This window comes from Pseudopipra pipra, chromosome 2, assembly GCF_036250125.1.
Source record: "Pseudopipra pipra isolate bDixPip1 chromosome 2, bDixPip1.hap1, whole genome shotgun sequence".
NCBI lineage: Eukaryota > Metazoa > Chordata > Aves > Passeriformes > Pipridae > Pseudopipra > Pseudopipra pipra.
In genome coordinates, this window is record NC_087550.1 from 687137 (window position 1) to 711422 (window position 24286).

Sequence of the window (24286 nt, forward strand, 5' to 3'; positions counted from 1 at the left end):
TGCCTTCAAATTCCCTGCCACTTCAGAGGACCCAGAACTGTTCAAGGTGAGGGTTTTTTCAGTGTTGATTTGTTGTTTTCAAGGAGAGGCAAATTGTGTGTCACCTCAGAGCACCCAAACCTGCTCAGGGTGGGGGGTTTTTTTTGGTGGTGATTTTTTGCTGTGAGGGAAGTGCCTTCCCAACATACTCACTCTCGCTCCTTCTCGGTGAGCTTGTCGTTGATGTTGTCCTTGATGGTGGAGCGGGAGCCCTTGTGGATGATGGGATACCTGAGTGGCACTTGCAGGAAGAAGGAGATCATGGAAACCAGGTGAGCAGTGTAGCCCAGGGCAACGGCGATGCTCCCGTCATCCTTGGCTGCAAGGACAAAGAGATTCCACTGTTGATGGATCCAGGGAATGCTGGTGCTCAGCCCTGCTGCTCAGAGAGCACCACAGTGAACACAGCCCTCAGAAACCAGAACTTAGGAACACTTAAGTCACTTTGGAGAGCTTTGCACTCCCTGTGTTTGGCTCCCATGGAAGGCTGGTCACGGCTCGTTCTCCTGCCAGAGCTGAACTGCCTGGCTGGGGGAGGGCCAAGGAAAGATGGGAAAAGTGGAACAAGGTTCCCAAGACAAAAGTCAAGCCTTAAGCTTTGTGCATTTGTGTGGGTGGACTGCCAGGGTCAGGGGAAGGCTGCACTGCTGCAGAGCTCCAGCCACCAGTGAGGTCACTTGGAGAGACACCCTCCCCAGGGCAGGAGCTCTGCTCCAAGCCAGCAACTGCAAAAACTTGGGTTAACCCCTTGGTTGAAAGTATCCTTTTTAATTTGACATTTCAGGTTTCAACCTTGGAGCTTCACCTGCTGGGAATACACCCGGGTCTGGTGACTCAAATGACATCCTTTAGCCACGGCAGGGCTTTTCATTTTCCTTTTCTCTGATTTTAATTCTTTGTAGGGGATACAAACACCACGAGAGTCACCCCTCCTGATGCACAAGGGAATCCCAGGAAGTCAACCAAAGAGGACCAGCAGCAAAACTGGCTTTTTAGGGAATCAATTTTTTTTTTTTTTTGATCCTTCAGATGCGTAATTTTTTAAAAAAATGTTACCTACTGAGTGAGATAAGACCCATGCCAGGTTTCAAATTTAACTGCATGTTTCAATAAGCTGAATGCTTAGTACTTCTTCATCACAATACAGTATTTCTAGAGCCTTGGATAAAGCATTAGTAATTCTTTTGTAAGGAATTAATACCAGGAAACTGAAAATGGGCCAGAAGATGCACACCAGTGATTCCTCGAGAATTACCCAACTGATTCATTACAACACTCAGTGCAATCAGGAAAACAAAGAAGCAGACTGGGTTTTGTCCTGCTGACAAATTAATTTGTTTTAAAGATTACTCCTCCACTATTCTGCATCTGATATACATATTGTCAGTACAAGTTAGTTACTGTGGGATGGCTTTAAAGAGTCAGACAACAGATGGAGGTTTTTGCTCAAGAAACCAGAGTGAGCAAACACTGGGAAGTTCTCCAGGGCATTTTCCTGCAGCTCCAGTCCCACCAAACACGTGCAGCTGAGTGCATGCAGTTACCTGTACAACTGCTGTGCACACAGGCACATGAAATATTGGCCTCTGCAAGAGGATGGGGGTCGACAGTTAAAGCAGCAGCTGACTTGTGAAGCACTCCATACTGTCACAGAGGTTTACAGGCTCCTTTTGGGGAGGTATTTATCCCAGAATTTCACCAGCAGCTCCAGCAAACCCAACGGGGATTCCTGCCACAGAGGTGCTTTTCCAAGAGCCAACAGAAACCTCCTCTGCAGTAGCAAGGCAGCAGGGATAAATAATTCCTAAGTTTTTTTTTCTAGTCTAGATCTTTCTGGTCAAAAAATTGGATCCCAAGCCATTACTATCAGTTTACTTGATTCCATGAAATTTAGAAGCAGTGTTAACTGTAACAGCTACATCAAGAATATTCAGCTACCTTGAAAGTCTTCAGAATTAGGAAGCTTGACTCCACAAACAAAGTAATCCTTTTGATCATTCTGTAAGTTTAAAAATCAACAGCGGAAAGTGAGAATGGAACAATAACATCCAGAAAACCAAAACCTGCATAAAATCCAATGACAACAAAGCTATGAAAAAAAAAAAAATCAAAATCAAAACCTAAATATCCACTTTTAAACTCAGAGTGACTTTGACACAGTATTTTAACCCACATTTCACAAAACTCAGAAAATATGTGCAACTTTTTTAAAGAAGGAAGAGCTTCATTTTAAATCATTATATAAAAGGTTTCAGAGCTCAACATTTTGACATCTGTTTCTGTGCACTCTGTTAGAGTTCAGCTCACCTACTGTCAGGGTTACTTTACACCACTGTAAACAACGTGGCAGATATCCAGTAAATTAGAGCTACAGCTATTCTACCATTGCAGTGGAGACCCCTCCCTGGGAAGTTTGCAATCCAAGGACCAAGTGTAAGAAGAAGCTGGGATACACAGGATGAGCAAAGAGCAAATTTCATCATGAATAAAAGAGGACATTTGCTTGCACTGTTCTAAACAGGGAGTTCATTTGAGCTCAGGCAGATTTTTAGGCTGCTGCACACATACCAGATCAATGGGGTAGATGTAGGACAGCTCTGACAGCAGCTGCTTGCATCGAATAGTCTGCTGGGCATTTGTCTTCAAAAGCTGTTCTCTGGGGGAAAGAGATCCCCAACTCATTAGTTCCCTCAAAAGCCTTAAATAAGGCTCCCTCCTGCAGCTCCCCAGGTATCCCCTGCCCTCCCCAAAAGCTGGGTAACTCCACCCAAAACAGCCCCACAGCAGGCAGAAGTTGTTGTTTTCACATGTTCCTCACATTTCAGAGGTTTTTTGACTGAGAATTAGGTATTACAGAGCTGTTACACTAAAACAGACCTAAAAGCCCCATCAGAGCCCACACAGGCAACCAAGCATCTTCTCTTCTAGACTTGCCACTGGTAATCCTCCCTTTAGATATCTGCAAGTTGTAGCAGAGATGTTTTAACAGAAGTTTTGGGGCCACAGGAGGAAGGATTTGGTGCCAGAAGTCCCATTTCCAATGGCCTACTCTCAAGCTTGTGTTTCTTTTCCAACTGCAGAACAAGCAGAGGCCCTTTTACCTCTTGGCAGTGCATTCCTTCCTTAATTCACACAGGGATTCGTTGTGCTCTCCAAGTTTCTCATATTCAGTCCCAAATGCATTTTCTAAACAAGAGGAATCAGGGAAAAAAAAGAATAGTATCAGGTATTTTCTTAGTTAGCAGAAGTTTTAAAAGTAGACACTGACACAAATGCTGGCAATAATCCTCCACTGACTCTTCCCATTGTCCATGTTATGCTCCCAAAGCAGGGAATGCCAGCACAGTGGGATCTCCAGGCACCCACTCACCATCCAAACACAACCAAATTTCAGCTTCCTTTCATACCTGTTCCCCTCATGGCCAAGCAGGGCAGGAATGAATCATGGCACCCCAACCCTTGCACAGCCAGGATGAAGTACATGGCAAAAAACTCATTTTAGTAGTGACTCATCACTTGAGACTCAAATAGGCTCTAAAAAACAACAAAAAAATCCTGCAACAAGATCAAGCATTTGTGTAGCCTGGCCTTGGTGAGCTCCAAAGGGGCAGTGATGCAGCATTTTACTGCAGGACACCTTCCCAGTACAGGAAAATACCAGGATGACTGAGCATTTCACCTTTCACTTACATAGCAGGCTATTAAGAGGGATTTTTTTCTCCTAACACTTGAACTGGAATCCTAATCACAGGAACAGTAACTTTCCCCCTGAGGTTACAAAGCCACTGTTTACTGCATTACAGTGCAGCCCTTCTGATTTTCTCCTAAAATGTTAATTAAGCACAGATTAAAGATTACATTAGAGAGGTGTCACAGTAAGAAGTTATTTAGAAACAAGACACCACAAACTGCTGCCCAAAACTCAGTGTAACACAGATGGTGAAGAAATTATACCTGCCTGCAGATTTCAGATAAAGAAAAAACACAGCACGTGAGAGCCAGGCAATAAACAAAACTGAAACAGAAACCATGCCATTTTGGGCACCATGACCATAAAACTGAAACAGAAACCATGCCATTTTGGGCACCATGACCATAAACCAGGCTCAGGGTTCCTACACTTACCTCTGTCACCCAAACTACTTTTTTGCTTGTGCAACAAGGCTACTTCTTGACCAAGGGCCTTCTTCTGCCTCTCCAGTTCGTTACGTAGCACCAGGATCTTCAGCTGTAAACATTCACTCTCCTTCTTCTGTTGGGAGAAACACAGAGTCAAAAAATAAAAGAAGGCAAGTTTTTCTGCAGGGAAGCAGTTCCACGAAAAAGGGAGGGAAGGAATAAACAGGACAAGATTAGTGCCTGCCAGATTAGTGCCTGAAGGCTGAGTTCACAGATTACCACAGGCAACAGATTCCCAAAGCCTCTGATGGTTTTCTGCTTTGGAAGGAGAGCAACTCATCCATGTCCCACACACACACTGTGCCAGTGAGCACCAATGCAAGGAAGTCACCACGGGCCACATCTTTTCTGTCAAACCCACTGCTCTGAGCTGAGCCCAGCTTTGCTGGGCAGAAAGCAGAAACCAGTGCCAACAGGCTCTTCTGCAGAGGGGAAGAGGGCAGGCAAAACAAACTGTCAAAAGCTATTGCAAGGTCCAGTACAATTCCTGCTTAAAACGAGCATGTCACTTGAGTGACAGCTTTGGCAGGAATTCTGTTCATCCAAAGGGAGTTGGGGTGCAGCAAGGTACAGCCAGTAGACTCACCTCACCCTGAATCCACCACAGGTTCCTGTCAAGATTGATCTAAATCATTACAAGTTTGTTTTTCCTGAAAAGCCTCTTCCGTGCACTGTGCAATGTTTATGCTTTTATAGCATATAAAAAAAAAGGTAAAAATAGGCTAAGCAGTCTCTCAGTCCAGCTGAGCACCACACACAACTCACAGTCATTACATCACACAGCCCTCAGGTGAGTTCCCATTTGAAATGACAGGTCTGAAGAAAGATTTTAAGTTCAAGTGTTAAAAAAAGCCAAGCTTAGGATGAAGACATCAGCCAGACTGCCCACAAAAGGAGGTTGTAATGAACCCAACATACCAGCTCGTTCCGTGTGGATGTGCATCTCAGCTTCTCTTCAATCTCCCTCCCTATCCTCTGCACAGTTACCTGAGTCTGTTTGATTGCACACTGGGCTCTGTGGAGCCTGCAGGGAGAAGAGAAGTTACAGCTGTGGCACGTCCTGCAGCAGGGGCTGAGGCTTCTATCCCACACTTCCCAAAAGTCTGGAAGGTTTTCTTACCAAGAAAGCCTTACCCAAAGCTAAAACTTTTAGGCAAAGAGTAATAACTGAGTGACACTTGCCTTTCCATCTCATTTTACACTGGGAGAACTTTCTCCATTTAGTCCGTCACGTGATTAAGAGAAAGTTTTACAAGTTTTCACATCCCGACACTGAGGCAGCAAATCCTGACTGCTGGGAGGTGTTTTACTCACTGAAAGAGTGTTTCAGCTCCCAGCATCCTGTGATTTAGGTAACTGATAAATTGTCAGGAAGGTCATTTGCCATGTGAGCTCCTCGCAGTGATTTGATCAATTCTCACTACAAAATTCGTAGGTTGTTAATAACTAAGTTCTTCTCCCCCTGCCCAAGTATAAGGAACAAACATCCATTCAGGCTGACTCCTCAAAACAATCCATATTGTGGAATACTGCTTCAAGCTGGGTGAATTGACATCTAAAGATATACCCCAACCTATAAAAACCGCTCTGCAATCAAGTCTGCTTTTAATAAGAACTGGATTTCTTTTTAAGCCAAACATCATCCAGCCATTTCTTGCACTGTAAAACCCCAGCAGTGAAACTTGGCTGCCTTGATGCCAAACAGTGCCATTTCCACTGCAAGGCAGAGCATTTTCTGACACTGCCTGACTCAATCCCAGGATGTTCACTGCTGTTCCAAGAACTTTCAAATGGTAACAGGAGGAACACGACCGCATCCAAACTTAAAGTCTTCCAAGATGAAAATTTTAGGGACTCCATGTCACAAAAGCAGCAACTATGAACAGAAATCTCCCTTTCCCAGCCAAAACCAGTCCCCACGTGGAAATCTGTGGTCATCCAACGAGGGGAATACAAACTAAGCCATAGGAATGCCAGCATGGAAATTCTGTCCATCATTTCTGCATGCACAAGACAGCCCTTGGTGGAAGCAATTATGATTGCAGCAGTGGATGGAGATCAGCAAGCTGACACCATAAATCTGGATTCAAATTTATAGAGAACGAATGGAGAGAAACTCCAACCCAAATTGACTGCACCTTGTTCCCATTTCTAGGCTGAATGCAGGTCCAGTGCTCCAGCCTAAAGTCAGCCCAAGCTGTGCTTTGAGCAGCCTGGCTTAGGAAGTGCCAAGGCTGAGCCCACGGATGGCACAACCCACGTGCCATCAGCCAAGGCAGGATTCTTCCTACATTGTTCAAGACTTCATTTTTCAATATATTTTATTAAAATTATCACATCCACAGCACTTAAGAAGCTAACTGAGGGCTTCAAGAGGTCACTAGCCTGCTACCAAATTTCCTCTGGGGCTGGGAGAGCCAAGGCAGCTCCAGCAGAAACTCCAGCCCTTCTGAAGGGATGGTTCAGCCAACAGTGTCGTCAGCCCGTGTCTGCAGAGCTCCCAGCCATTGTCAGCCAGCAGCACAGCAACTGGAAGGGGAAGTGGGACAGATTTACTGCCTGGGGCCCCCAGAGCTGCTGTGCAGTTGTCCAACCTCAGCCAGTTCCACGCTGCTGCCTGGGAAAAACCGGAAAGCAGAGCGGACATTAAAATTCCTGAGCCCTCGGATGGACCCGAGGTGGGGATCCACGGGGCTGCTGCTCCACTTCCAGCCTCATATCACCTGCTCTCTGAGATGGGGGAAAGGGAGAGGAAACAAAACACCCTCCCTTCCTTTGGAAGTCTAGGAGACAGTGAGACAGATTAAAAACATAAGCCACACTGTAAGCTGAGCCCAACAAAAGCTGCATCCCTACTCGGTCTAGGAAGAAGCAGCAGGCATAACCTCAACATCTCTCCCCTTCACTTGCTAGATCCCAAGTTCCTGAAATACAGGCTGTTTGGGTTCTTTCTTCAAGGCTTTTCAAGTCTGACATCCAATGGCTTCCCTGCTTCCCCATAAAATAAAATAAAATAAAAAAATATCTAAGCCCACAGGCCCCCTTCTCCCTTGGCTGGAAGATCTGAAACAATTCCAGCATCCAATGTTCTGCCAGTCAGTTCAGTTTGGGTACTGCCCTGGAGGGCAAGTTTTAGACTTCTTCCCATGGCAGGATTTCTTTGCCACAAGAATCAAGGAGATCAATCAGTTTTCCTGACCTGCAGGCCTGCACAGTGCACTGGCCCAACAGAACCTGACTGTACAACCCAGGAATGTGCTGGAACAACACCTTTACTGTCTTTCAGCCTGCACTAAGTTGGAAGGTTCGGCTGAAGCCCTTTCAGACAGGCTGCAGTGTCCTGGTCCCTCCTGGTCGTGCATTAGCAGTGATTTACTGGTTCACAGAGCAAGTTCCTTGCTGGCTGCAATCTGTAACAACCTGAAAGCTGGAGTGCAGTGAGACTTGTGCCTATTAAGCTCACATATGCTTGTATTTACATTAATGAAAGAGCCTCGGCTTTATTAGACATTTGATACATGATTTTGCAGTTCTATCATCCACTCCAAATATCTATTTGCTTCTATCAGCCACATCTGGATTTTTCATGTACAGGACCCTTAAGCCATAAATACATCAATTAATTACAGCAGTCACATACTACAGCTACTTCTCACAAGAGAAATAAATGCCTCTGGTCTTATTTGCCAGAACAACCTTAGTTTACAGCGAGACTAAATTTAAACTGAGAATTACTACCAGGGATTTAGAAAATAGAATGGAACAATCCTGGCAAGAAGTGAGATGTAGGATCCTGGAAGTAAAGTACCCAAACCTATTATTAAAGAAAAAATAAGCTAAGGCCTTCCCATTAAATATAAAACCTGGAATGCACACTACTTAATATCAACCCAGAAATTGGATTGTGGAGAGTGCCAGCCAGCTATAAAGTATTTTTTACATAACCCCTTAAACCATCATTTGCTACATCTGCTTTCCCACAAGAAAAATTTTTCTAATTTATAATCATATACTCCCTTTCCAATTTCCTCAGAAACCTATACCTACAATTTGTCAAAAGCAGATGTAGGGCAAGAGAAGACAGTAGGGAGTAAGAAAAGAATAAAATGCAAGTCTGACTTACTCATTTATGACATTAAACCTCTCCAAGAGCCAGTGCTGTCAGAAACTCACCCAGGACAGCAGAGATAACTTTCCAGCATTCTCCCAAACTGTTTTGAGTCTTACCTGTGAGTCACATGTGAGCCCCATGCTGACATGTGAGTCTCCATTTGAGCCTTGCATGTGCAAGACTCCAGTTAAGCTTTTGAATGACCCAGTCCACGTGGATTTGTGCACTGCAGGAGTGGATGCTTTGAGCCATTTGGAAAAGGAGAAGAAAAGGAAAAAACACGTCTATCACACTGGCAGCAGGGCAGGTCCAGGCCTGCAGTGTGAGGAGGATTTAAGGGAAGCAGGTAGGACACAGATCACCTTCAATACTCCCAGGGCATGAAGGGAACAGAAGAATCTTACTGGGAAGCTCAAACAATTTTTCCAGAAGTGAAGCCACAAAACCTGAGATGTCTCTAGTCCTCTTATTCCAATTCACAGATTAACTCCAGTGCTGGGATGCATTTATGGGTTGATTTTATTACTCAAAGAACAAATGTATTTGTGGCAAGTAACAGAGGAAGTTTCTGTTTGTTCTGTCTCAGTTTGTGATTACAAAAACCTTGTTGCCAGAGCAGAAAAGATCACACTCCAGACACTGTGTTTAGTAGAAAGGTCAATTAGATGCAAATCAGATTTCCCAAGTGCATAAACACGTCATGCTAACTCCTGCCAGCAGGACAGTGACACCAGCACAATCCAGCTGCCTTTGGCCAACAAACTTTAAGAGAAGCTTCAATTCCTGCTCAGACAGTGAGCAAGACTAAGGCTGGAGTTCACTGCACAATGAAAAGGAAGATGCACAAATTCAGGTTGAATGGGTTACAGGTTCCACCCACAAAGGGAAACAGTCGCTCTCCACTTGATTGTGTTCCCCCAGTCACTGGCCACACAAGTGACAAGGTGCCTGTGACAACAGCACACAGGCCTTACCCATGCAGGGAGGAGGAGGAGGAACACCAGCCAATGTTCAGGTGACTCATGTTTGAAAGCTGCAACTGCTGCACTTTTCCTGGAAGCCACCCCCACACTCCAATCTAAACTTACTTCCAAGAGAAGCAGAATCCTGCAGCTGCAGCAGAGAAGAGAGATGTCCCACCTGCCAGGGATGGTCAGAACGCTCACAGGAGGGTTCTGCAGCTCCTCAGACATTGGTGCATTCCCTACCCTTCCCTGGAAGTGTCCAAGGCCAGGCTGGGCAGGGCTTGGAGCCACCTGGGACAGTGGAAGGTGTCCCTGCCCATGGCACAAGTCTTTAAAAGTCCCTCCCAACCCAAACTGTTGGATGATTCTCTGACATGGTGTTTTTCACCAATTCTAACAGAGCCAGGAAAAGGTGCAGGACTGTGTTCTGACTTCTCATCTAATTGAACTTTGCTTCATTAGCACCATCTTTTACACACTGTCACAAACAGAGAGAGGCAGAACAAAGCTGTTTTTGAAGTTCTGCACAGCTTTGTGTATTTTCTCTTTTAGAAGTGCTCTGAACTCAAATTTGGCCAAGAGCTGGCAACATGCCTGCCCCGTTCACACCAAAACCCTGCCCCTGCAGGGGTGGTTTGTTCCACATGGCACCTGAAGATGAGAGCAGCAGCAGGCTGAGCCCTGCAGTGAGCACACAAAGGACTCCCCCTCTCTGACACTCCACGGGCTGTTTCCCCTGGCCGTGACCCACGGCGCTCTCCGCTGCAGCTCCTGGCAACAGCCAGGCTTGGAAACGGACCCCTGTGCTGACTGAGCAGCCTCAGCTCCCACACAGCTCAGCACCACACATGGAGAACCCCTGGGAATATGTTTGTCCAAAAGCCTGATGCCACAAGTAAAAAATCCCTAAGGAACCCCTCAGAAAAAAAATTCCCATCCCGGTTTCCACCTCCTTTGCTGCTTCCTGGGAAGCCACCACCCCACAGTTCCACCCCATGTGGTTTCCAGGCCAAGAGGGATGACACTTGCAGTAATGTTCATCTATCTCAGAGCTAATTAATCAGGCACAGAGACACTGGAGAGGTCTGACTGCAGCTCCTGTTCATCCATCCTGGGTTTGCCTGCCCAAAGCCAAGGGATGCCCTGCCTGGCCTTGGCTGCCCCTACAGGACAAAGGGCCAAGTCTTGCAGGTGCAAATGTTTCCTGTTTAGAAACATCAAAGTTGGCCATCACAAAGAACCAACCACACTTATCACCAGCAGAGCGATGCTCTGGCAGAGGAACTGAGTGATTTCAGAGCACAGGTCAGGTGAGAGGAATCCTACAACCCATCCCACACTTGTATTTCCACACTGGCTGGACCAGGGGCGTGGCAGCAGCAGCAGCAACACGAAATCTGAAAGTCTGCAACACGAGCCAGCAGTTTCATTGCCAAGATACAGGAACAGCTGGAGCAAGGCACTGCAAGAGCACCTTTCCCAGAACATCCACACCATCTCCTCAGGAGATAACTGCACCACTGAGAAAGGGGTTGCTCATGGCTATGAGTTGGGGCCCTACTCTGAGGAAAGGACAGCAAAGGGAAAAGCTAAAAACAGGAGATGTCAGTTCATGTTTTAAAATTTAACTAACTCTCTCCTGGCTCCCCTTCTCTCCCTGCATCTCCCAAAATGCCACGAGGGACAGGGCAGCAAAAAGCAGCTCTATTTCCATGCAGTCCCAGATGCTGCCCAGCTCCATTGGATTCACTTCTTCCACGGAGATGAGGATGAACGTAGAGGACTCCGGGAAGTTCAAAGGCAGTACAGCTTTGCATGGCTCACCCCGGGGTTTGTTATCAGATGAAGTTAGAGAGCAGCTGATAAGAGCAAGTTTTCTTCCTGCTTTCCCTCCTTTTCACCCCACTAAACAACTGGGCAGTTCCTGCATTTGGCACACACAGTCCCACTGACTGGTGTCTCAGACAAACTACTCAGAGCTACCAATGAGCATTTCCCCACCACAGCTGCCTACACTGACCAGCTGTGTTGTCTCCATTTCCAGTTTCAGAGATTCACTTGTAAAAGTTCTAATAAAGTTGGAGGAATTTAAACACAAGCAGCACAGCTATTTAAAAGCATCTTCCCTAAGATAAGCAGGGCTAAACAAAAGCTGACTTGATATCATGTCCCCGTGTTTTAGGCTTGCTCACTTGAAGGTGATTTTATGAACATCAGCATTTCAGACCCCAGACAAATGATACCTACATTTGTGTTCTTAAATAATCTCTCTTCAGTGATAAGACAAACACTCTTCCTTACATGAGCAGTTGTATTACAAATGGCAAACCCCAGAGCAAGGCCTGTCACTTGACCCCTACCCTGCCCTGTGACAGATTAACACCTAGAAATATTACTTAAATCAAATTCAGCCAGATTAGATTCCAGCAATATTACAGCAGCTGCCTGGAGCTGCTCTTCTACCCATCCAGCACTCAAATTGCACCAATAGCAGATGATGATGATGATGTTGTTGTTAAAAACCACTATTTTTTTTGAACAAAAATACAACCAAAATGTTTTCAACCTGGCCTAACTGGCTGGGTAAATCCCCCAAACATGCCATGCCATCTGCTGAAGGGATGGTTAAACCACAGAGAGCAGCTCTGACTGCAGAGATAAAAGCATATGAAGCTGAACTTCAAAGGGGCAGATCTTCACTAGTCCTTAGAGCACTTTTTGTCTCCAGGCAGGATTTGGGAGGATTTCAGGCACTCACATACTTGCACAGGCCAACTGCTCTCTAAGTATCATCAAGGAAAAGCTGCAGAATACACTGTATTAGTTCTTGTATTTAAAACTGAAGCAAAATTTTAATATATAGGATTTTAAGCCCCTTCTGTAGTGACATCTCATCTTCCCAACACCACTTAATACTGAAAGGTCTGTTTTTTTCAAAGCTTAAAGAAAAGAAAGGCTAGAAAACCAAGAGAACACTAAATATAAACCTATTCCCATTAGTGCTGCAAACGTGCTGAGAACTTGACTATGGAGACACGTCCAGAACATGAGCTCAGATGAATTTGGCCCTTCCTGAGCTCTGTGTGAAAGGTGAAACACGTTACTGCACAACCCATTACTACCAGCAACATAATATTTAGAAAAAGTCTTTCAGTGACCTCTCTTCAGGAAATCTGACAAGGAACAAAAACCTCAAAATTGGAGCTTTTCCAGGTTTTGTCAGTGAGCCCTTTTAAAAGCCAGTGGCTGGAAGAACATCAGTCCCTTCCACGTGCCACAAACAACTTATTAGCAACCTCATGTCCACCTGAGCATCTTGTCCCTGCCCTGGAACAGGAAGGTTCCTGGGCTGCAAAGGTGCCCAGAACATCCTGGTGTAAAGCTGAGCTTTGCACCTAAACTTTTCCTCCTGTTTAATTAACTTGTAAATCCCTGTAAGGCAGCACCTGAGCACACAGGTGCTACTTTGATTCAACAGACAAAAGAAGTTCTACTGCTCACACACGCTGTCATTGCTCATTAATTTTTTTAAACCAACACAATTTGAGCTGAGCACGTGCTTTCCATTCAGGCCTATCCACAAGTTTTAGCTTCTGAGGAAAACAGTGCCATCACTTCTTCCCCCCCAAAGCAGTTTTGATACAGAGATCAGCCACACAAACTCTCACTGTGACGTTTTCCCAGGGGCAAAGGGTTGGGCCAGAACCTGTTTTTAATGGAGTATGTCCATACTCCATGGAAGTGCACCAGAAATGTGAAAAACACGTGAATAAAGCAATCAGGGTGAGCTGCACATGTTTGCTTCTTTCTATTTAACAAAGATTTTATGTTTGGTGGCACAAGAGTCCTCTGCTAATGGACTGTGCCAGAACGAAAGCAGAACTTCCTGACACCCCCCGGGTTGTTTCCCACTAAAGGCACAGGAACAGACAGTCAGAAAGCAGCCCTCAGTTTAAATATGCTTTACAGAATCAAGGAACAGCACATTCACACTTTAAGAGAGCTTACAAAATAAGGACTTCTGAATAAGCAACCTCGAGTTAACTTTTCCTACCCCTTTCTTCAGACAGGCAACACTGACACCTACTGTCAGCACTATGGAATGATTCAACCTGGGTTAAAAAAAAAGTCAACTGCATTTTTCCAAGGACTTTTGAAAGCATGTTAAACATTTCTCTTTCAAGGGTTTCCTTCACAGCACATCTAGTGCTGTTCCTGCAGAACCTGCCTTATAAAGTGCCTTTTACATACAGATTTCTCAACCTACTGACAGTGGTGGACCTCCATTATACTTCTCCATAAATAACATTCTTAAGCTATTATAATTAAAGCAGATCTGAAAAAGGACATCTTGCTTATGTTTTTATTAGCATTTCATGGTTTTTTACAATCAGAGACATCTAAGTAACCACCCAAAAGTAAAAAAAAAAAAAAACACTGTAGGCTTTTTTATGCCACACATGTGCTGGAGTAACTGGGTCTGTTCTCATTTATTTAAATCAATTTTAATGCTGTTGAGGAGGACAGAGCAGGGGCTTTCCACAGAAGCTTTCTAACAGAGAAGCTCCATGATTTTGACATCCACAAGGCCTGTCCAGCTCCACAGCCAGCCCCTGCTCAGAGCTCTCAAACATCCCTGTGGCAGAAGCCCAGCGACCACCACGGAACGTGCAGGCACCAAGGCCCATCTCCTTGACACCAGCAGGAAACTGGCCTGACCTCAGGATCTCCTTTGCACATTCCACACCAGAACAGGGGGGATTTTTATATTCAGAAAGGCTCCTTCCACACCCAAATTAAAGAAGTTTCAGTAGCTACACAGGGTGTTACCAAAAGCCTTACCTAAGCAAAGAGAAGACATCGTAAGAGTTACGGACACAGTTCTGATCCACCTGGAGGAGACTGTTCTTCAGGGTACCTGAGTGATCCTTAAGGCAAGGAAACAACAGGCATTTAAGAACCAAAAAATTTTCCACCTTGACCAAAAGCATGCACTTTTGGTTGAACAAATGACCTGGCATTTAATGTACTTTAAATGTCTTCATAATTTTATGAAACAACTCGAGGTGGCAATAACACCGCTTGCCTATAAAGGTGTACAAGACCTATCAGGCAGCTTCCATACAGGTGGTGTTGAAATGCAGTTACCTGTTAACATCTCCTCACAACTGTGTTAACCACAGGCCACACAGCAGACACTCCCCACCACCAAAAACATGGTCACACCTAAATAATGACTCGTAATAATTAAGTGTGCCAGGATCTAGCTGATTAAAAAAAATAATTAAAAAAATAATAGGCATAGGCTGTGTGCCAAGGAGGCACTTCCCCTCCAGCCAGGGACTCCTTATACAAACTATCTATACCACAGTACTGCCTCCAGCAATCTGGGATTAAAAAAACCTCTGTCAGATGCACTGCTTACAACAGGCAAATTTAAACTTTTTTATCATCAGTGAGGTAAATAATCAGTGACAATATTGGCTGGACAGGCACAAATACTATAGTGAGTCCTCTGGGAAAACAACTTGGGGTGAAACAGTTGAAACAGAGCGAATAAACAGCTTCCCATTAAGGAGCTACAAACTCCAGGGTTCGGACCAATAACCAAAATTGAATGTGGTTTTATATTTGCCACATAAAGGAGCCTTAACAGCTACAGCATTTGCAATATGTCTGCCTCAAGGAACACAGTCAAAGCTTATTTTCAGTAACCAGAGATTTTTTTTGGACTTCAAATGCTACACTAAGTCTTTTCAAGACATCTCAGACAGCCCTGCAAAACCGAGGGCAAGATGATACTTCTTATCTGTCACGTCAAAGAAGTATTTTTTTCTCAAAACGAAGCATTTTAATGTTCTGAGCATCCAAGTGTGAAAAATCAAGCTTACAAGCTGAATTTCAGCTTGCCACCAGCACCAACAAGCCAGAACAAACACAAGACACCCTCACCTTCTGTTCAAATGAGGCTCCGTAATAACCATCGTGGAGACCAAAAATAATCTCGTTTGGGTTTCTGGCATGGATCTGTAGGAAGGGAAGGAAACAAAGCAGTTCACAGCCAGCTCACTACAGCTTTCCACAGCAAACAAACACAAATTGCAGCTTTTCATCACCTGCAATTCTGCAGGCACACAAAACCCCGGGGAAAAATGAATTCAAGCCTGGTAAGCTCTGAGGTAGAACTGACACGAATATCTGCAATCAAACTTTAAAACACATCCTTCAAACACTTTCATCTTCTTTCTTAGCATTCTAGATATGAATTCATCCAGATGCTTTGATTCCTTGAGTAAAAAGTTGAGGAAGAACCTGTTTTCCCATTACCTGCTGGCCCAAGTACTTCAGGCCATCGAGGTTGACCTTCCATTCAATCAGAAGCTGGAAATGCTCCTTCTTGCCACCCCAGATCCTCACCACGAAACAAGACACAGAGGTATCCAGACGATCAGGCATCAACCCAAAGTCCAGACTCCTCCAGGTTGGATTCTGAGTAGTCAAAGACGGAGAAATACATTTAAACAAGCTCAAAGTAGCCCAAAAGTTGATAATTCAGAAAGTAGCAAAGTATACATCAAAGATTTTTAAAAAAATCTAAATAATGAGGAACAGCAGCCATTTCAAGGTTCACACAGAGCTGAGGCCAACAGGCTCTGCTGCTTCCTTCTCTGGAGAGAATGCCTGGGTTAAAAGCTACATCAGAAACAGAGAGTGGGCTCTGCTTCCTTCCACTACAAAACACTGAAGATTCTACTGCAGAATTTACTAATTCAGTTCAGCCAAATCAGGACATTTCAAAGTGGAAGTAACATTCCTTTCCTATTTACAATTCAGCTTCTGAGAACCAGGGTACAGCTTATATTGCAAAAGTTAAATGCTGATCTATCCCCCAGCAATTAAGTTTACAGAACTTGTTGATGTATTTGTTCACTTTCTTCTCAGCTGTAATAAAGTGTTCAGTTCTGGCCCCTTTGCTGATCTAAACTTGAAAATTTATCAAACTTAAGATGTTTACCAAGTTCAGTTTCTTACAGCTATTAGCTCTTCAATGAATACACATGTTTATATATATCCAGGTATACGTTTCTTACTGTTCTCCTACACAACACACAGATGCTCAAAGAAATCAGCATTTCTACTACTCAGTAACTCCCTATTCCAACCTCATGAGAAGGGGGAGAACAACATGATGCTCCCAGAACTGAAGAGTGGAAAGACACATGAAAGAGTTATGATATTCAGCAGAGAAACCAATATGCTGGCACTAAATAAATAAGTTTTAAAAGGAAGTTTTTCCGCATTAAAATAACTTACCAGAGAATTCTTGATCACCTCACTCTTGTAAAATTCTAAAGAAAGAGGAGTAAAAAAAAATACCTTTAGATTAGCTTAAACACTGATACAAATCTTAGTACTTGAAATAGAAAAAGCCAAAAAAAGTAACACTCAGGAAAGACAAATGCTAGTGGGTCTAGTTTATCAGTAACAGATTCAGGAGAAAGACTTTGAAATGCAGTCATGCTTTTGACTAAATCAAGTGTGGAGCAGTAATTTATTACAAGTCATTATTTAAATTTAGCATTTCATCTTCATCCCCATGATAATTCTGAAAATCTGCTTCGGTTTCCGGGGAAGGAACATGCCCCAGTACTTAACAATATTTGGATGACATTTGCCAAGTGACTGGTTTGTCACACAACATCCTCCTGGGACAGCTCAGCTCAGATAAAATAACTGCAGAGCTTTCCCAAAGAGAGAATTCCAGAAGCTTGGAGAGGGAACTGCCAAGTTATCTGACACAGGTGCCAACAACCCTGGATTTAAATGGGAATAAGCAACTGCTGACACATGGACCTTGGCTTTCCCAGCCAAAGTGAGAGCTTGAAGTCCTCAGGCAGACAGCTCTAGAGGCTGGAATACAGATTTTGTACAACATCCATCCCACTGGAGGCCAAGGATAAAGATTTCATGCAGTGCAGAACAGCCCCTACAAACAGTCCTTAGTCACAGGTTCAACCAACCACCACAAGTCCAAGGAACAAGCTCAAGTTGTGTGTTCTTATCCTGCTAAAACAGCAGCTCTGGGAAACAAACAAGGCTCAACTGTGCCAGGTGAAAAAAAAAAACTAGGAGAAAACCAGAATTCACCTCCAACTACTGTTGATCATATCAAAAGGAGCATAAAAATGCATTTCTACCAACAACAAAGAACCACACACTGCAGTGGGAAGCAAAGCATGAAGAGACACGAGGTGTGACACTCCCACACAGTGACCCAGAGCACAACAGGTTGCTCCATGTCACTGGCTGACTATGCTAGTCCTGGAAAACTGGGATAAGTGCTGGTGTCTGCTCTGCAACATAACTGCTGGGCACGAGTGGAACGCCCTCCCTCACAACAGGCAACCACGGCTCCAAACCCTTTCACTTTTCTGGGCCCTTGGAAGTTCCCAACTTCTCAAATTATCAGTGGGGGCTGGCTCCAGAGGCTCTGCCAAACCTGTCATCTGTTCTGCTGGCCTGGCTGCTCACACTGAGGGCTTTGGGGAGGCTGAGGGAACCGAAGGGCTCTTCTGCAGAGTTACAAAGGTGATGGAAATAACGGCAGCGGGTCGGCAAGGCGGGGAAAAAAGTGAGAGAATTCCTGTCACAAGAACTCAAAGACCAACTGGCAGGGAGGCTGAGGGAAGCCTGGTTACCTTTGTATATCTTGGTGCTGTCACAGAGGTGCAGGGTGAAGTAGGTGTCCAGGAGGCGGTACCCGTTCCTGTTGATGATGTTGCGGGCAGCGATGTTCCGCAGGTGACGCAGCCGGCGCTGAAAACAAGGGGAAAAAAACCCCTAAATAGCCCAAGAACTTCCTTAGATTGAAATTGAACCCCTTCACTGCTTTGTAGCAAAACGTTTTAAGGGCTCCCAGAGTGCTGTTGTCACAAGAAAGCCCACCAAAGGCTCCTGGTGAGTGTGAACAGCAGGGATGCAGCCAAACAATGAGCACCTACGAGCTGGGATTAAGCAACGCTGATACTCAAGACAAGCTATTCTCACTCGTGTCCTTTACATCATTCTTATTCCACATGTCTAAACCAACTATTCAGGCAGGGTCAAAGCTGTGACACTCTCAGCTCCAAGCACAGCAGCAGCATCACCCAGATGTTCCCCATCACCCCACTGGAAACATTTCCCAGCCTCCGCTATTTCCAACAAGAATTACTGGACAAAGAGCTCCAACATAAAGCACCTCCTCAGGCAGAGCTGTAAGGAACTGGCTGGACAAAGCCTCCTTATTTCACAGTGATCCTGGAAACTGCTCTAACAACCTGAGACTGAAGTGCATCACAAGGACGTACCAAGATTCTCAGGGAAAACGAAGGGCACAGGGAACTCGGAGATGTCTGTCAGCTACCATTTGCTTGGATGAGAGTCCTTTTCTCTTGGACTGAATACACTAAAATTCATCACTAAAATCTTTAGTTTAAGTGATTTCGTCCAACTCCAACATTAAGTTACTTTGCTACAATAGTGAGCCTTGAATGAAAATAATCAGATTGAATCAATCTCTCTCTCCCTCTAAGTGCCAAGCAGCTGTAATAGCTGTGGCTAAAGTCCTCAGCTTCAAAGCACACCACACCCTTAACCCTGGCCAAGCATTTTACATTATTAACCTGTGAAATTTAACTGCAGTTAACAAAGCCATCCTGTAGGACTGTCACTCTTCAATCACTGCCCAGCTGTGGTTCCTAATGCTGTGGCTCCTAATCCATCTCCCATGAATGCAGCACTCAGCAAGCTGCCCCCTCACACACAGGCAGCTCTCCCCAAATCCTTCAGTGTCACATTTTCCCAGCCAATCTCTCACCCACCTGGCACAGGGATGCTGACTCCTCATCCTTTCTGCATCACCACAAACCACCTACAAGCCTCAAACAGCTGCTTTAGTGCATCTTACACCACACTCTTTTTTTTTTTCCCCCAAAAGCTTATTCATTTGTAAATCTGAATCCACCTTAAAAGTGGATTGACCAAAAGCAGATTTTAAATGCTTCTGAAACCAAAAGACAACTTTCCTGCTTGCAGCTTGTCCTTAAAAGGCTTTTAACAAGAGCTGAAAGGCCATAATCTGTTTCGGAATCACAGTGTGACACTTTATATCACTTAATACCATTAATTCATTTCCTTCCTGAAAATATGAGGAATATTAAATTTCTGTTCACATGACAGGCTAAAAATCACGGATGGATTCATTCCTGCAAAGCCTATTTGTGAGTTATACTAAAAACAGAGCCTGAGATACGATGCCCAGGTACCTCTAGTATACAGAGGAATTACAAAACTAAAAACAACAACAACAAAAAAAACAACCAACAAAAAAACCTTCTAAGCTGCTTAACTGTGGGACTACATGGTCTTATTTTCTTAGAGACTGGTATCAAGAATGTCAACAGAAAGATTAAGCCTCTCTTAAAAGAAGCCACATGGACCTTGAACATTACTTTTTTCATCTGAACTGGGCATTTGCTCCGGCTGTTTTTATGAGCAACCGAAACACTCCTTAAGAAAAGGCTTTGAACGTGCACTGCAGTCCCTGTAAAAATGATTCAACAGTTGTATGTGCTGTCTCTCCTTTAATTAACTTCAGGAGCACACAAACCAATCAAACCCCCATCATTATTGATAGGATTGGTTTAAAATCCAATCAATAGCAAAGAAGAGCCCCCATTGCACCTAAAAAAGAAGGCAACTTTCCCCAGGTCTCTTGGGGATTGCACACTCACTGTGGGCCAGCTTTAAGTGTGTGTTACACTGCTCAGCCCTCAGGCAAGGCCAAACAGGTTCCTCATCACTCACTGTCCACAGGGAGGGTTGAACAGAGCTGTCCTAACCTACACCTGCAGCTCTGGAGTCCTTATCTCCATGGTTTGGGACTTCTTTGCACCCTTCAAAGCCTGGAGCTTATCCTAAAGTCTCACCTCTCCCAAAGCAGCTGGAATAGGACCACTAAATGTGGGGCTGTGAGACCATACCACAGCTCAGGACTCAGCATGCACCAGGTGATGTCTTTTGGAATCCCCAGATTAGCCAGTGCTCTCCTCTTCCCTCTTGTCCCTTCAGCCTGGCTGGTGGGGAACAACATTCCAATTACACGGACAATTAAATCATTCACCTGCTTCAGTGTGAGCTCGTGATGACAGAGGGACTTGGATCCCGAAAATAAACCTCCCAGTTTGCCCACCACATTGTCACTGATATAATATTGCATTATCCAGCCCTCCTCAGAACTCTCCAGAGGCAGCAGTTAATTAACCTCTCCTGACCACAGCTAATGAGCTTTAGCCAGGAGACCAGCAGCTACGAAGACAACTCAAATAGGCTCTAGAATTCCTCAAATTTCCTCTAGAATTTCCTTCTGGGACAAGCAGGAAATATAATTTTGAGGGAGTTTGTAAACCTCTATCAAGTGTAACCTGCTATGTGTCTCATATCATTTTTTGCTGGGTTTGCTGGAACACACCAAACAAAAACCCCACTGTGTTGCAGCTCAGCTATCACTGGCAGGAGCCAAATGCTGCCAGTCCCCAGTGCTGCAAATAAGGAATAAAGTAGCTGCAAATAATCCAGAGTCCTTTCATTTCCCTCTTTAGGTGAAGTGCTAAAGAGTGGCCACTTCTCATTGCAGGCAAGTTGCAGCTCTTTTGCTCTCCCTTTCTTAAAAGTATCAAGAAATCTCCATCCCGAGGAAGGTGTTCCCCCCCCCCCAGAGGAGATGCTAGAAGCCATTTCAAAAAGCCCAGCTTAAAAACCAAAACACAAGTGCTAAAAAGCACTCCAAGTGCTTTGGCAGCCTCATGAGTCACGTAACTTCAAAAAGGCCAGTGTGTTTGCAAGCTGATAGTGCAGGATCTGCTTTCATAGAGAAAATAAGCAAAATGTGCAGATGAGCAGAGATAATTTTCACTGCTGTGTCCTCAAACAGTTGACAGTCTAACAGCAACACAGGACTGAAGATCCCAGACACTACAGCAGGCATCTAAATGAGATATCCTGCTCAAAAAAAAGTTATTTTTCAGGAGAGCACTGATGTAGGTAAGCTCTGACAAAGCAGAGCTGTACCATTAAAAAGGGTATTTAACTTTTCCAGCAGCTCTGAATTCAGCACACGCAGCCTGAGCTGGCAGATCTGGATCAGTGCTCAGCAGAGCAGTAGAGCAGGTTCAACAGCTCCTTCTGGGGGGGTTGTGACACGAGTTACTCTGATTACACTTGTCCCAGTCCCTTGCAATTCCCAAGAAAGTTAATGGAGCAGTGAAATTACATAGCAGGCCTTGTTATCATTTACTTTAATTGCCAGTCTAAGTTGCATTTGAGTAAAAGCAACTGCTCTGTAGCAACTCTGCACCGACCCCCAGGAAAGAAATTAGTGCTCCCTTCTACCCTTAAGATAAGTTACTGCAAACCAGGAGAAGAGAGCCACTAATTTGTATTTAAAAACACTGCTGGAGGTAAAGATATCACAGGTTCCAAGCAGCCAGCTATCCCAAAGATACCCAGAAAAGCTGAGCAGGAAAGCTTTAGGAGAGATGTGAAGAGCAGAACGTACCAGCAGGTTCCATCCCTCGTGCCTGCAGAGCCACAGAAGCAGCTTCCTGGGATTCCACAGAGCAGCCAGACCATCCCTGCTCAGCAATGCCCAGCTCCTCTCAAAAGCCAGGGGTCTCCTTTCTCACTCAAGGAAAGCACTCAGTTTTCATCCCTTGGAAGAACTATTTGCAGTTGTGTAATGTATCCAGTGTTCCCATTCAAGGACTTTCTGGGAACCCCTCCAGATTTACCACAGGCCATAAACAAGTCAGACTGCTACAGAAGGAAGGATTTTCATCATCAACCTTGTTCATACTTTGCCTGTTCATCAGATGATCCCAGAACTCTCCAGTCTACCAACTCTCCAGAGGTTTAAAGGACTGAAACTGTCTGGTCCCTTGGTGCTTTAGTTCCCTCACCACTGAGATACCAACCTTTCACCACCTCTGCCTACACCACCACCTTCAGCATCCAAACACTTGTTCTCGTGCCACACAATGTGTTTTGTGCAATCTCATGGTGAGGGGCAGAGAACTGAACCAAGGTGAAGCTGCTCAAACCAGAACTCAGTTGAACATCTGGCAGGTTCCTCCAGCTCAGCTCCCTGCAGCTACAAGGATGTGCCCACCACGAGAGCAGGACAGGGCAGGCAAACTAACACTGCAGGGGACACTTCAGGGCTTAAACTGCCCCACACACTACCCTTTGCTTCCCTCCAGGCCTGAGAAACTGCAGTGACAAAGCTAGTCACTGGTTTTTTTGTCTAATAATCTGGTATCATTAAAAAAAACTACTGCAGAGATGGGGGCAGGTAAGAAGAGGTAATAAATTAACAAGAGAGAGAAGTGCACAGTTGTTAACATAAGGTCTGGCCTGTTCATGGAACCACAAGGAGAACAGGACTACCTCAAGTATCCATGGAATTTCATAATTATTTGTTCAGGGTCACATAATGGGTAGCAAAAAAAAAAAAAAAAAAAGGCACAGAGAGTTCTGACTCCTCTTCCATCTCAAGCACTTTATTATTCTCTTACAAGAATCTGATGACCCTGGGAAAAAAATAATACTGTTAGTATATCCAGGCTGGAGGAGAACCCAGGCAAGCAGCATTTCTCTGTCTCTCATACTCACCAGCTCTGGCTCCAAGGATCACTTGTGAAGCTCAGGGCATTAACAGGGCAACAGCAAAGCCCCTTCTTATCACGTGGAGCCCATCATGCCAGCAGCAGCTGAGATGATCTAATGGCTCACTGCTGGCAGAAGGGGAGGTTTGTCTTCTCTTTGTCCCACATGTGCCTCCTCTCACTCTCCTGCTCTGATCCCTTCAGCAAAGCTGGCCAGGAATTCTCGCTCCCAGCAGGCACTTGGACATATCCAATCAACTTGAAAAGGTGTCAAAGCATCATCTGAACTTCAGCAAGGCACCCATTCCTCATGACTTTCCACACAACCCATGGAAAGTGCAAAAGCATCACACAGGGTCAAGAGAACATTTCTAATTCCAAAAGGAGCAAGGTGGGGAAAAGAATAAAACCCCAGAAACTCACTTTGGTCTGCAGTGTAAATGCAATGGTGAAACCAGCATAAGGAGGCTGGGAAAACTTCTTGTACAGCAAAGTTGAAATGTACATAAATTACTGAAAAAGCCCAAATTTGCCAAAAGCAAATCAGCACTCGGGGCTCTCCCAGAGGCCTGCTGAGCTGAACAGCAGTCACTGTTTCTCCAGGAGATGTATCACAGGGGACTTTCAACACGGGCTGCAATTCCAGCACCAATTCCTCAGCCCTCAGTGGGGCACCCTACCCACCAGAGAGGTTTTATACACACACCAAGACAGAGCCCTCACCTCTGTTCTCAGACTGCTGCCCTCCTCCTGATTCTGTCAGGGGAGAATATTCCATGAATTCCTTTCACATCAGGATCAGCCCTGACCTCTGTATAAGGCAGTACATGGTGTTTTCACCTGGCTTTCCCAGCTTGCTCCCTCGCTTTATGACCTGCAGTAACTCTGGAAGAACCCAAGGAAAATCCTTCCAACTATTTCAGCATTAAAGCAGGAGGCAAAGATTAGTTAGCAACACACACGTTACCACAGCAAATCCAGTGGTGTTGGACCTCCCAGCCCTGAGCAATGTCAGCTATTTGGTGTCTGAATATTTGTCAGAATTAAGTCCCACTGGAACACAGGGCTCTGTGTGCTTTGGAGCTCACAGCAGGCAGGTGGAGGTGGGTTTTTGTCTTTTCTTAAAAAGCAGAAAAGCTCTAGCTCTGAAATAAAAAAAGTTATCAAAGTGTGATCTGCATTTAGCCAACGTGAGCATTATTTACTATCACAGCACTGCTCCCCACCTGGTTATAATGCCTTCCCACTTCCTCAGCTTTTCACTAACTACTTCAGCTTCTCAGATGTGT

At 44.8% G+C, this 24286-nt stretch overlaps 1 protein-coding gene across 2 annotated transcripts in view; it reads right to left on the reverse strand.

Moving 5' to 3' along the window:
- Positions 1 to 24286, reverse strand: part of UVRAG (UV radiation resistance associated) — a 59895-nt gene that overhangs the window by 29585 nt on the left and 6024 nt on the right. For both annotated transcript variants that reach the window (XM_064642743.1, XM_064642752.1), the window contains exons 2-12: positions 17994 to 18111; positions 16609 to 16643; positions 15622 to 15783; positions 15247 to 15321; positions 14137 to 14222; positions 5137 to 5242; positions 4165 to 4291; positions 3141 to 3225; positions 2608 to 2695; positions 1978 to 2038; positions 193 to 358 (exon numbers count right to left, since the gene is read on the reverse strand). In XM_064642743.1, the coding sequence (XP_064498813.1) occupies positions 193 to 358; positions 1978 to 2038; positions 2608 to 2695; positions 3141 to 3225; positions 4165 to 4291; positions 5137 to 5242; positions 14137 to 14222; positions 15247 to 15321; positions 15622 to 15783; positions 16609 to 16643; positions 17994 to 18111 (1109 nt within the window). The remainder of the gene's footprint in view (positions 1 to 192; positions 359 to 1977; positions 2039 to 2607; positions 2696 to 3140; positions 3226 to 4164; positions 4292 to 5136; positions 5243 to 14136; positions 14223 to 15246; positions 15322 to 15621; positions 15784 to 16608; positions 16644 to 17993; positions 18112 to 24286) is intronic.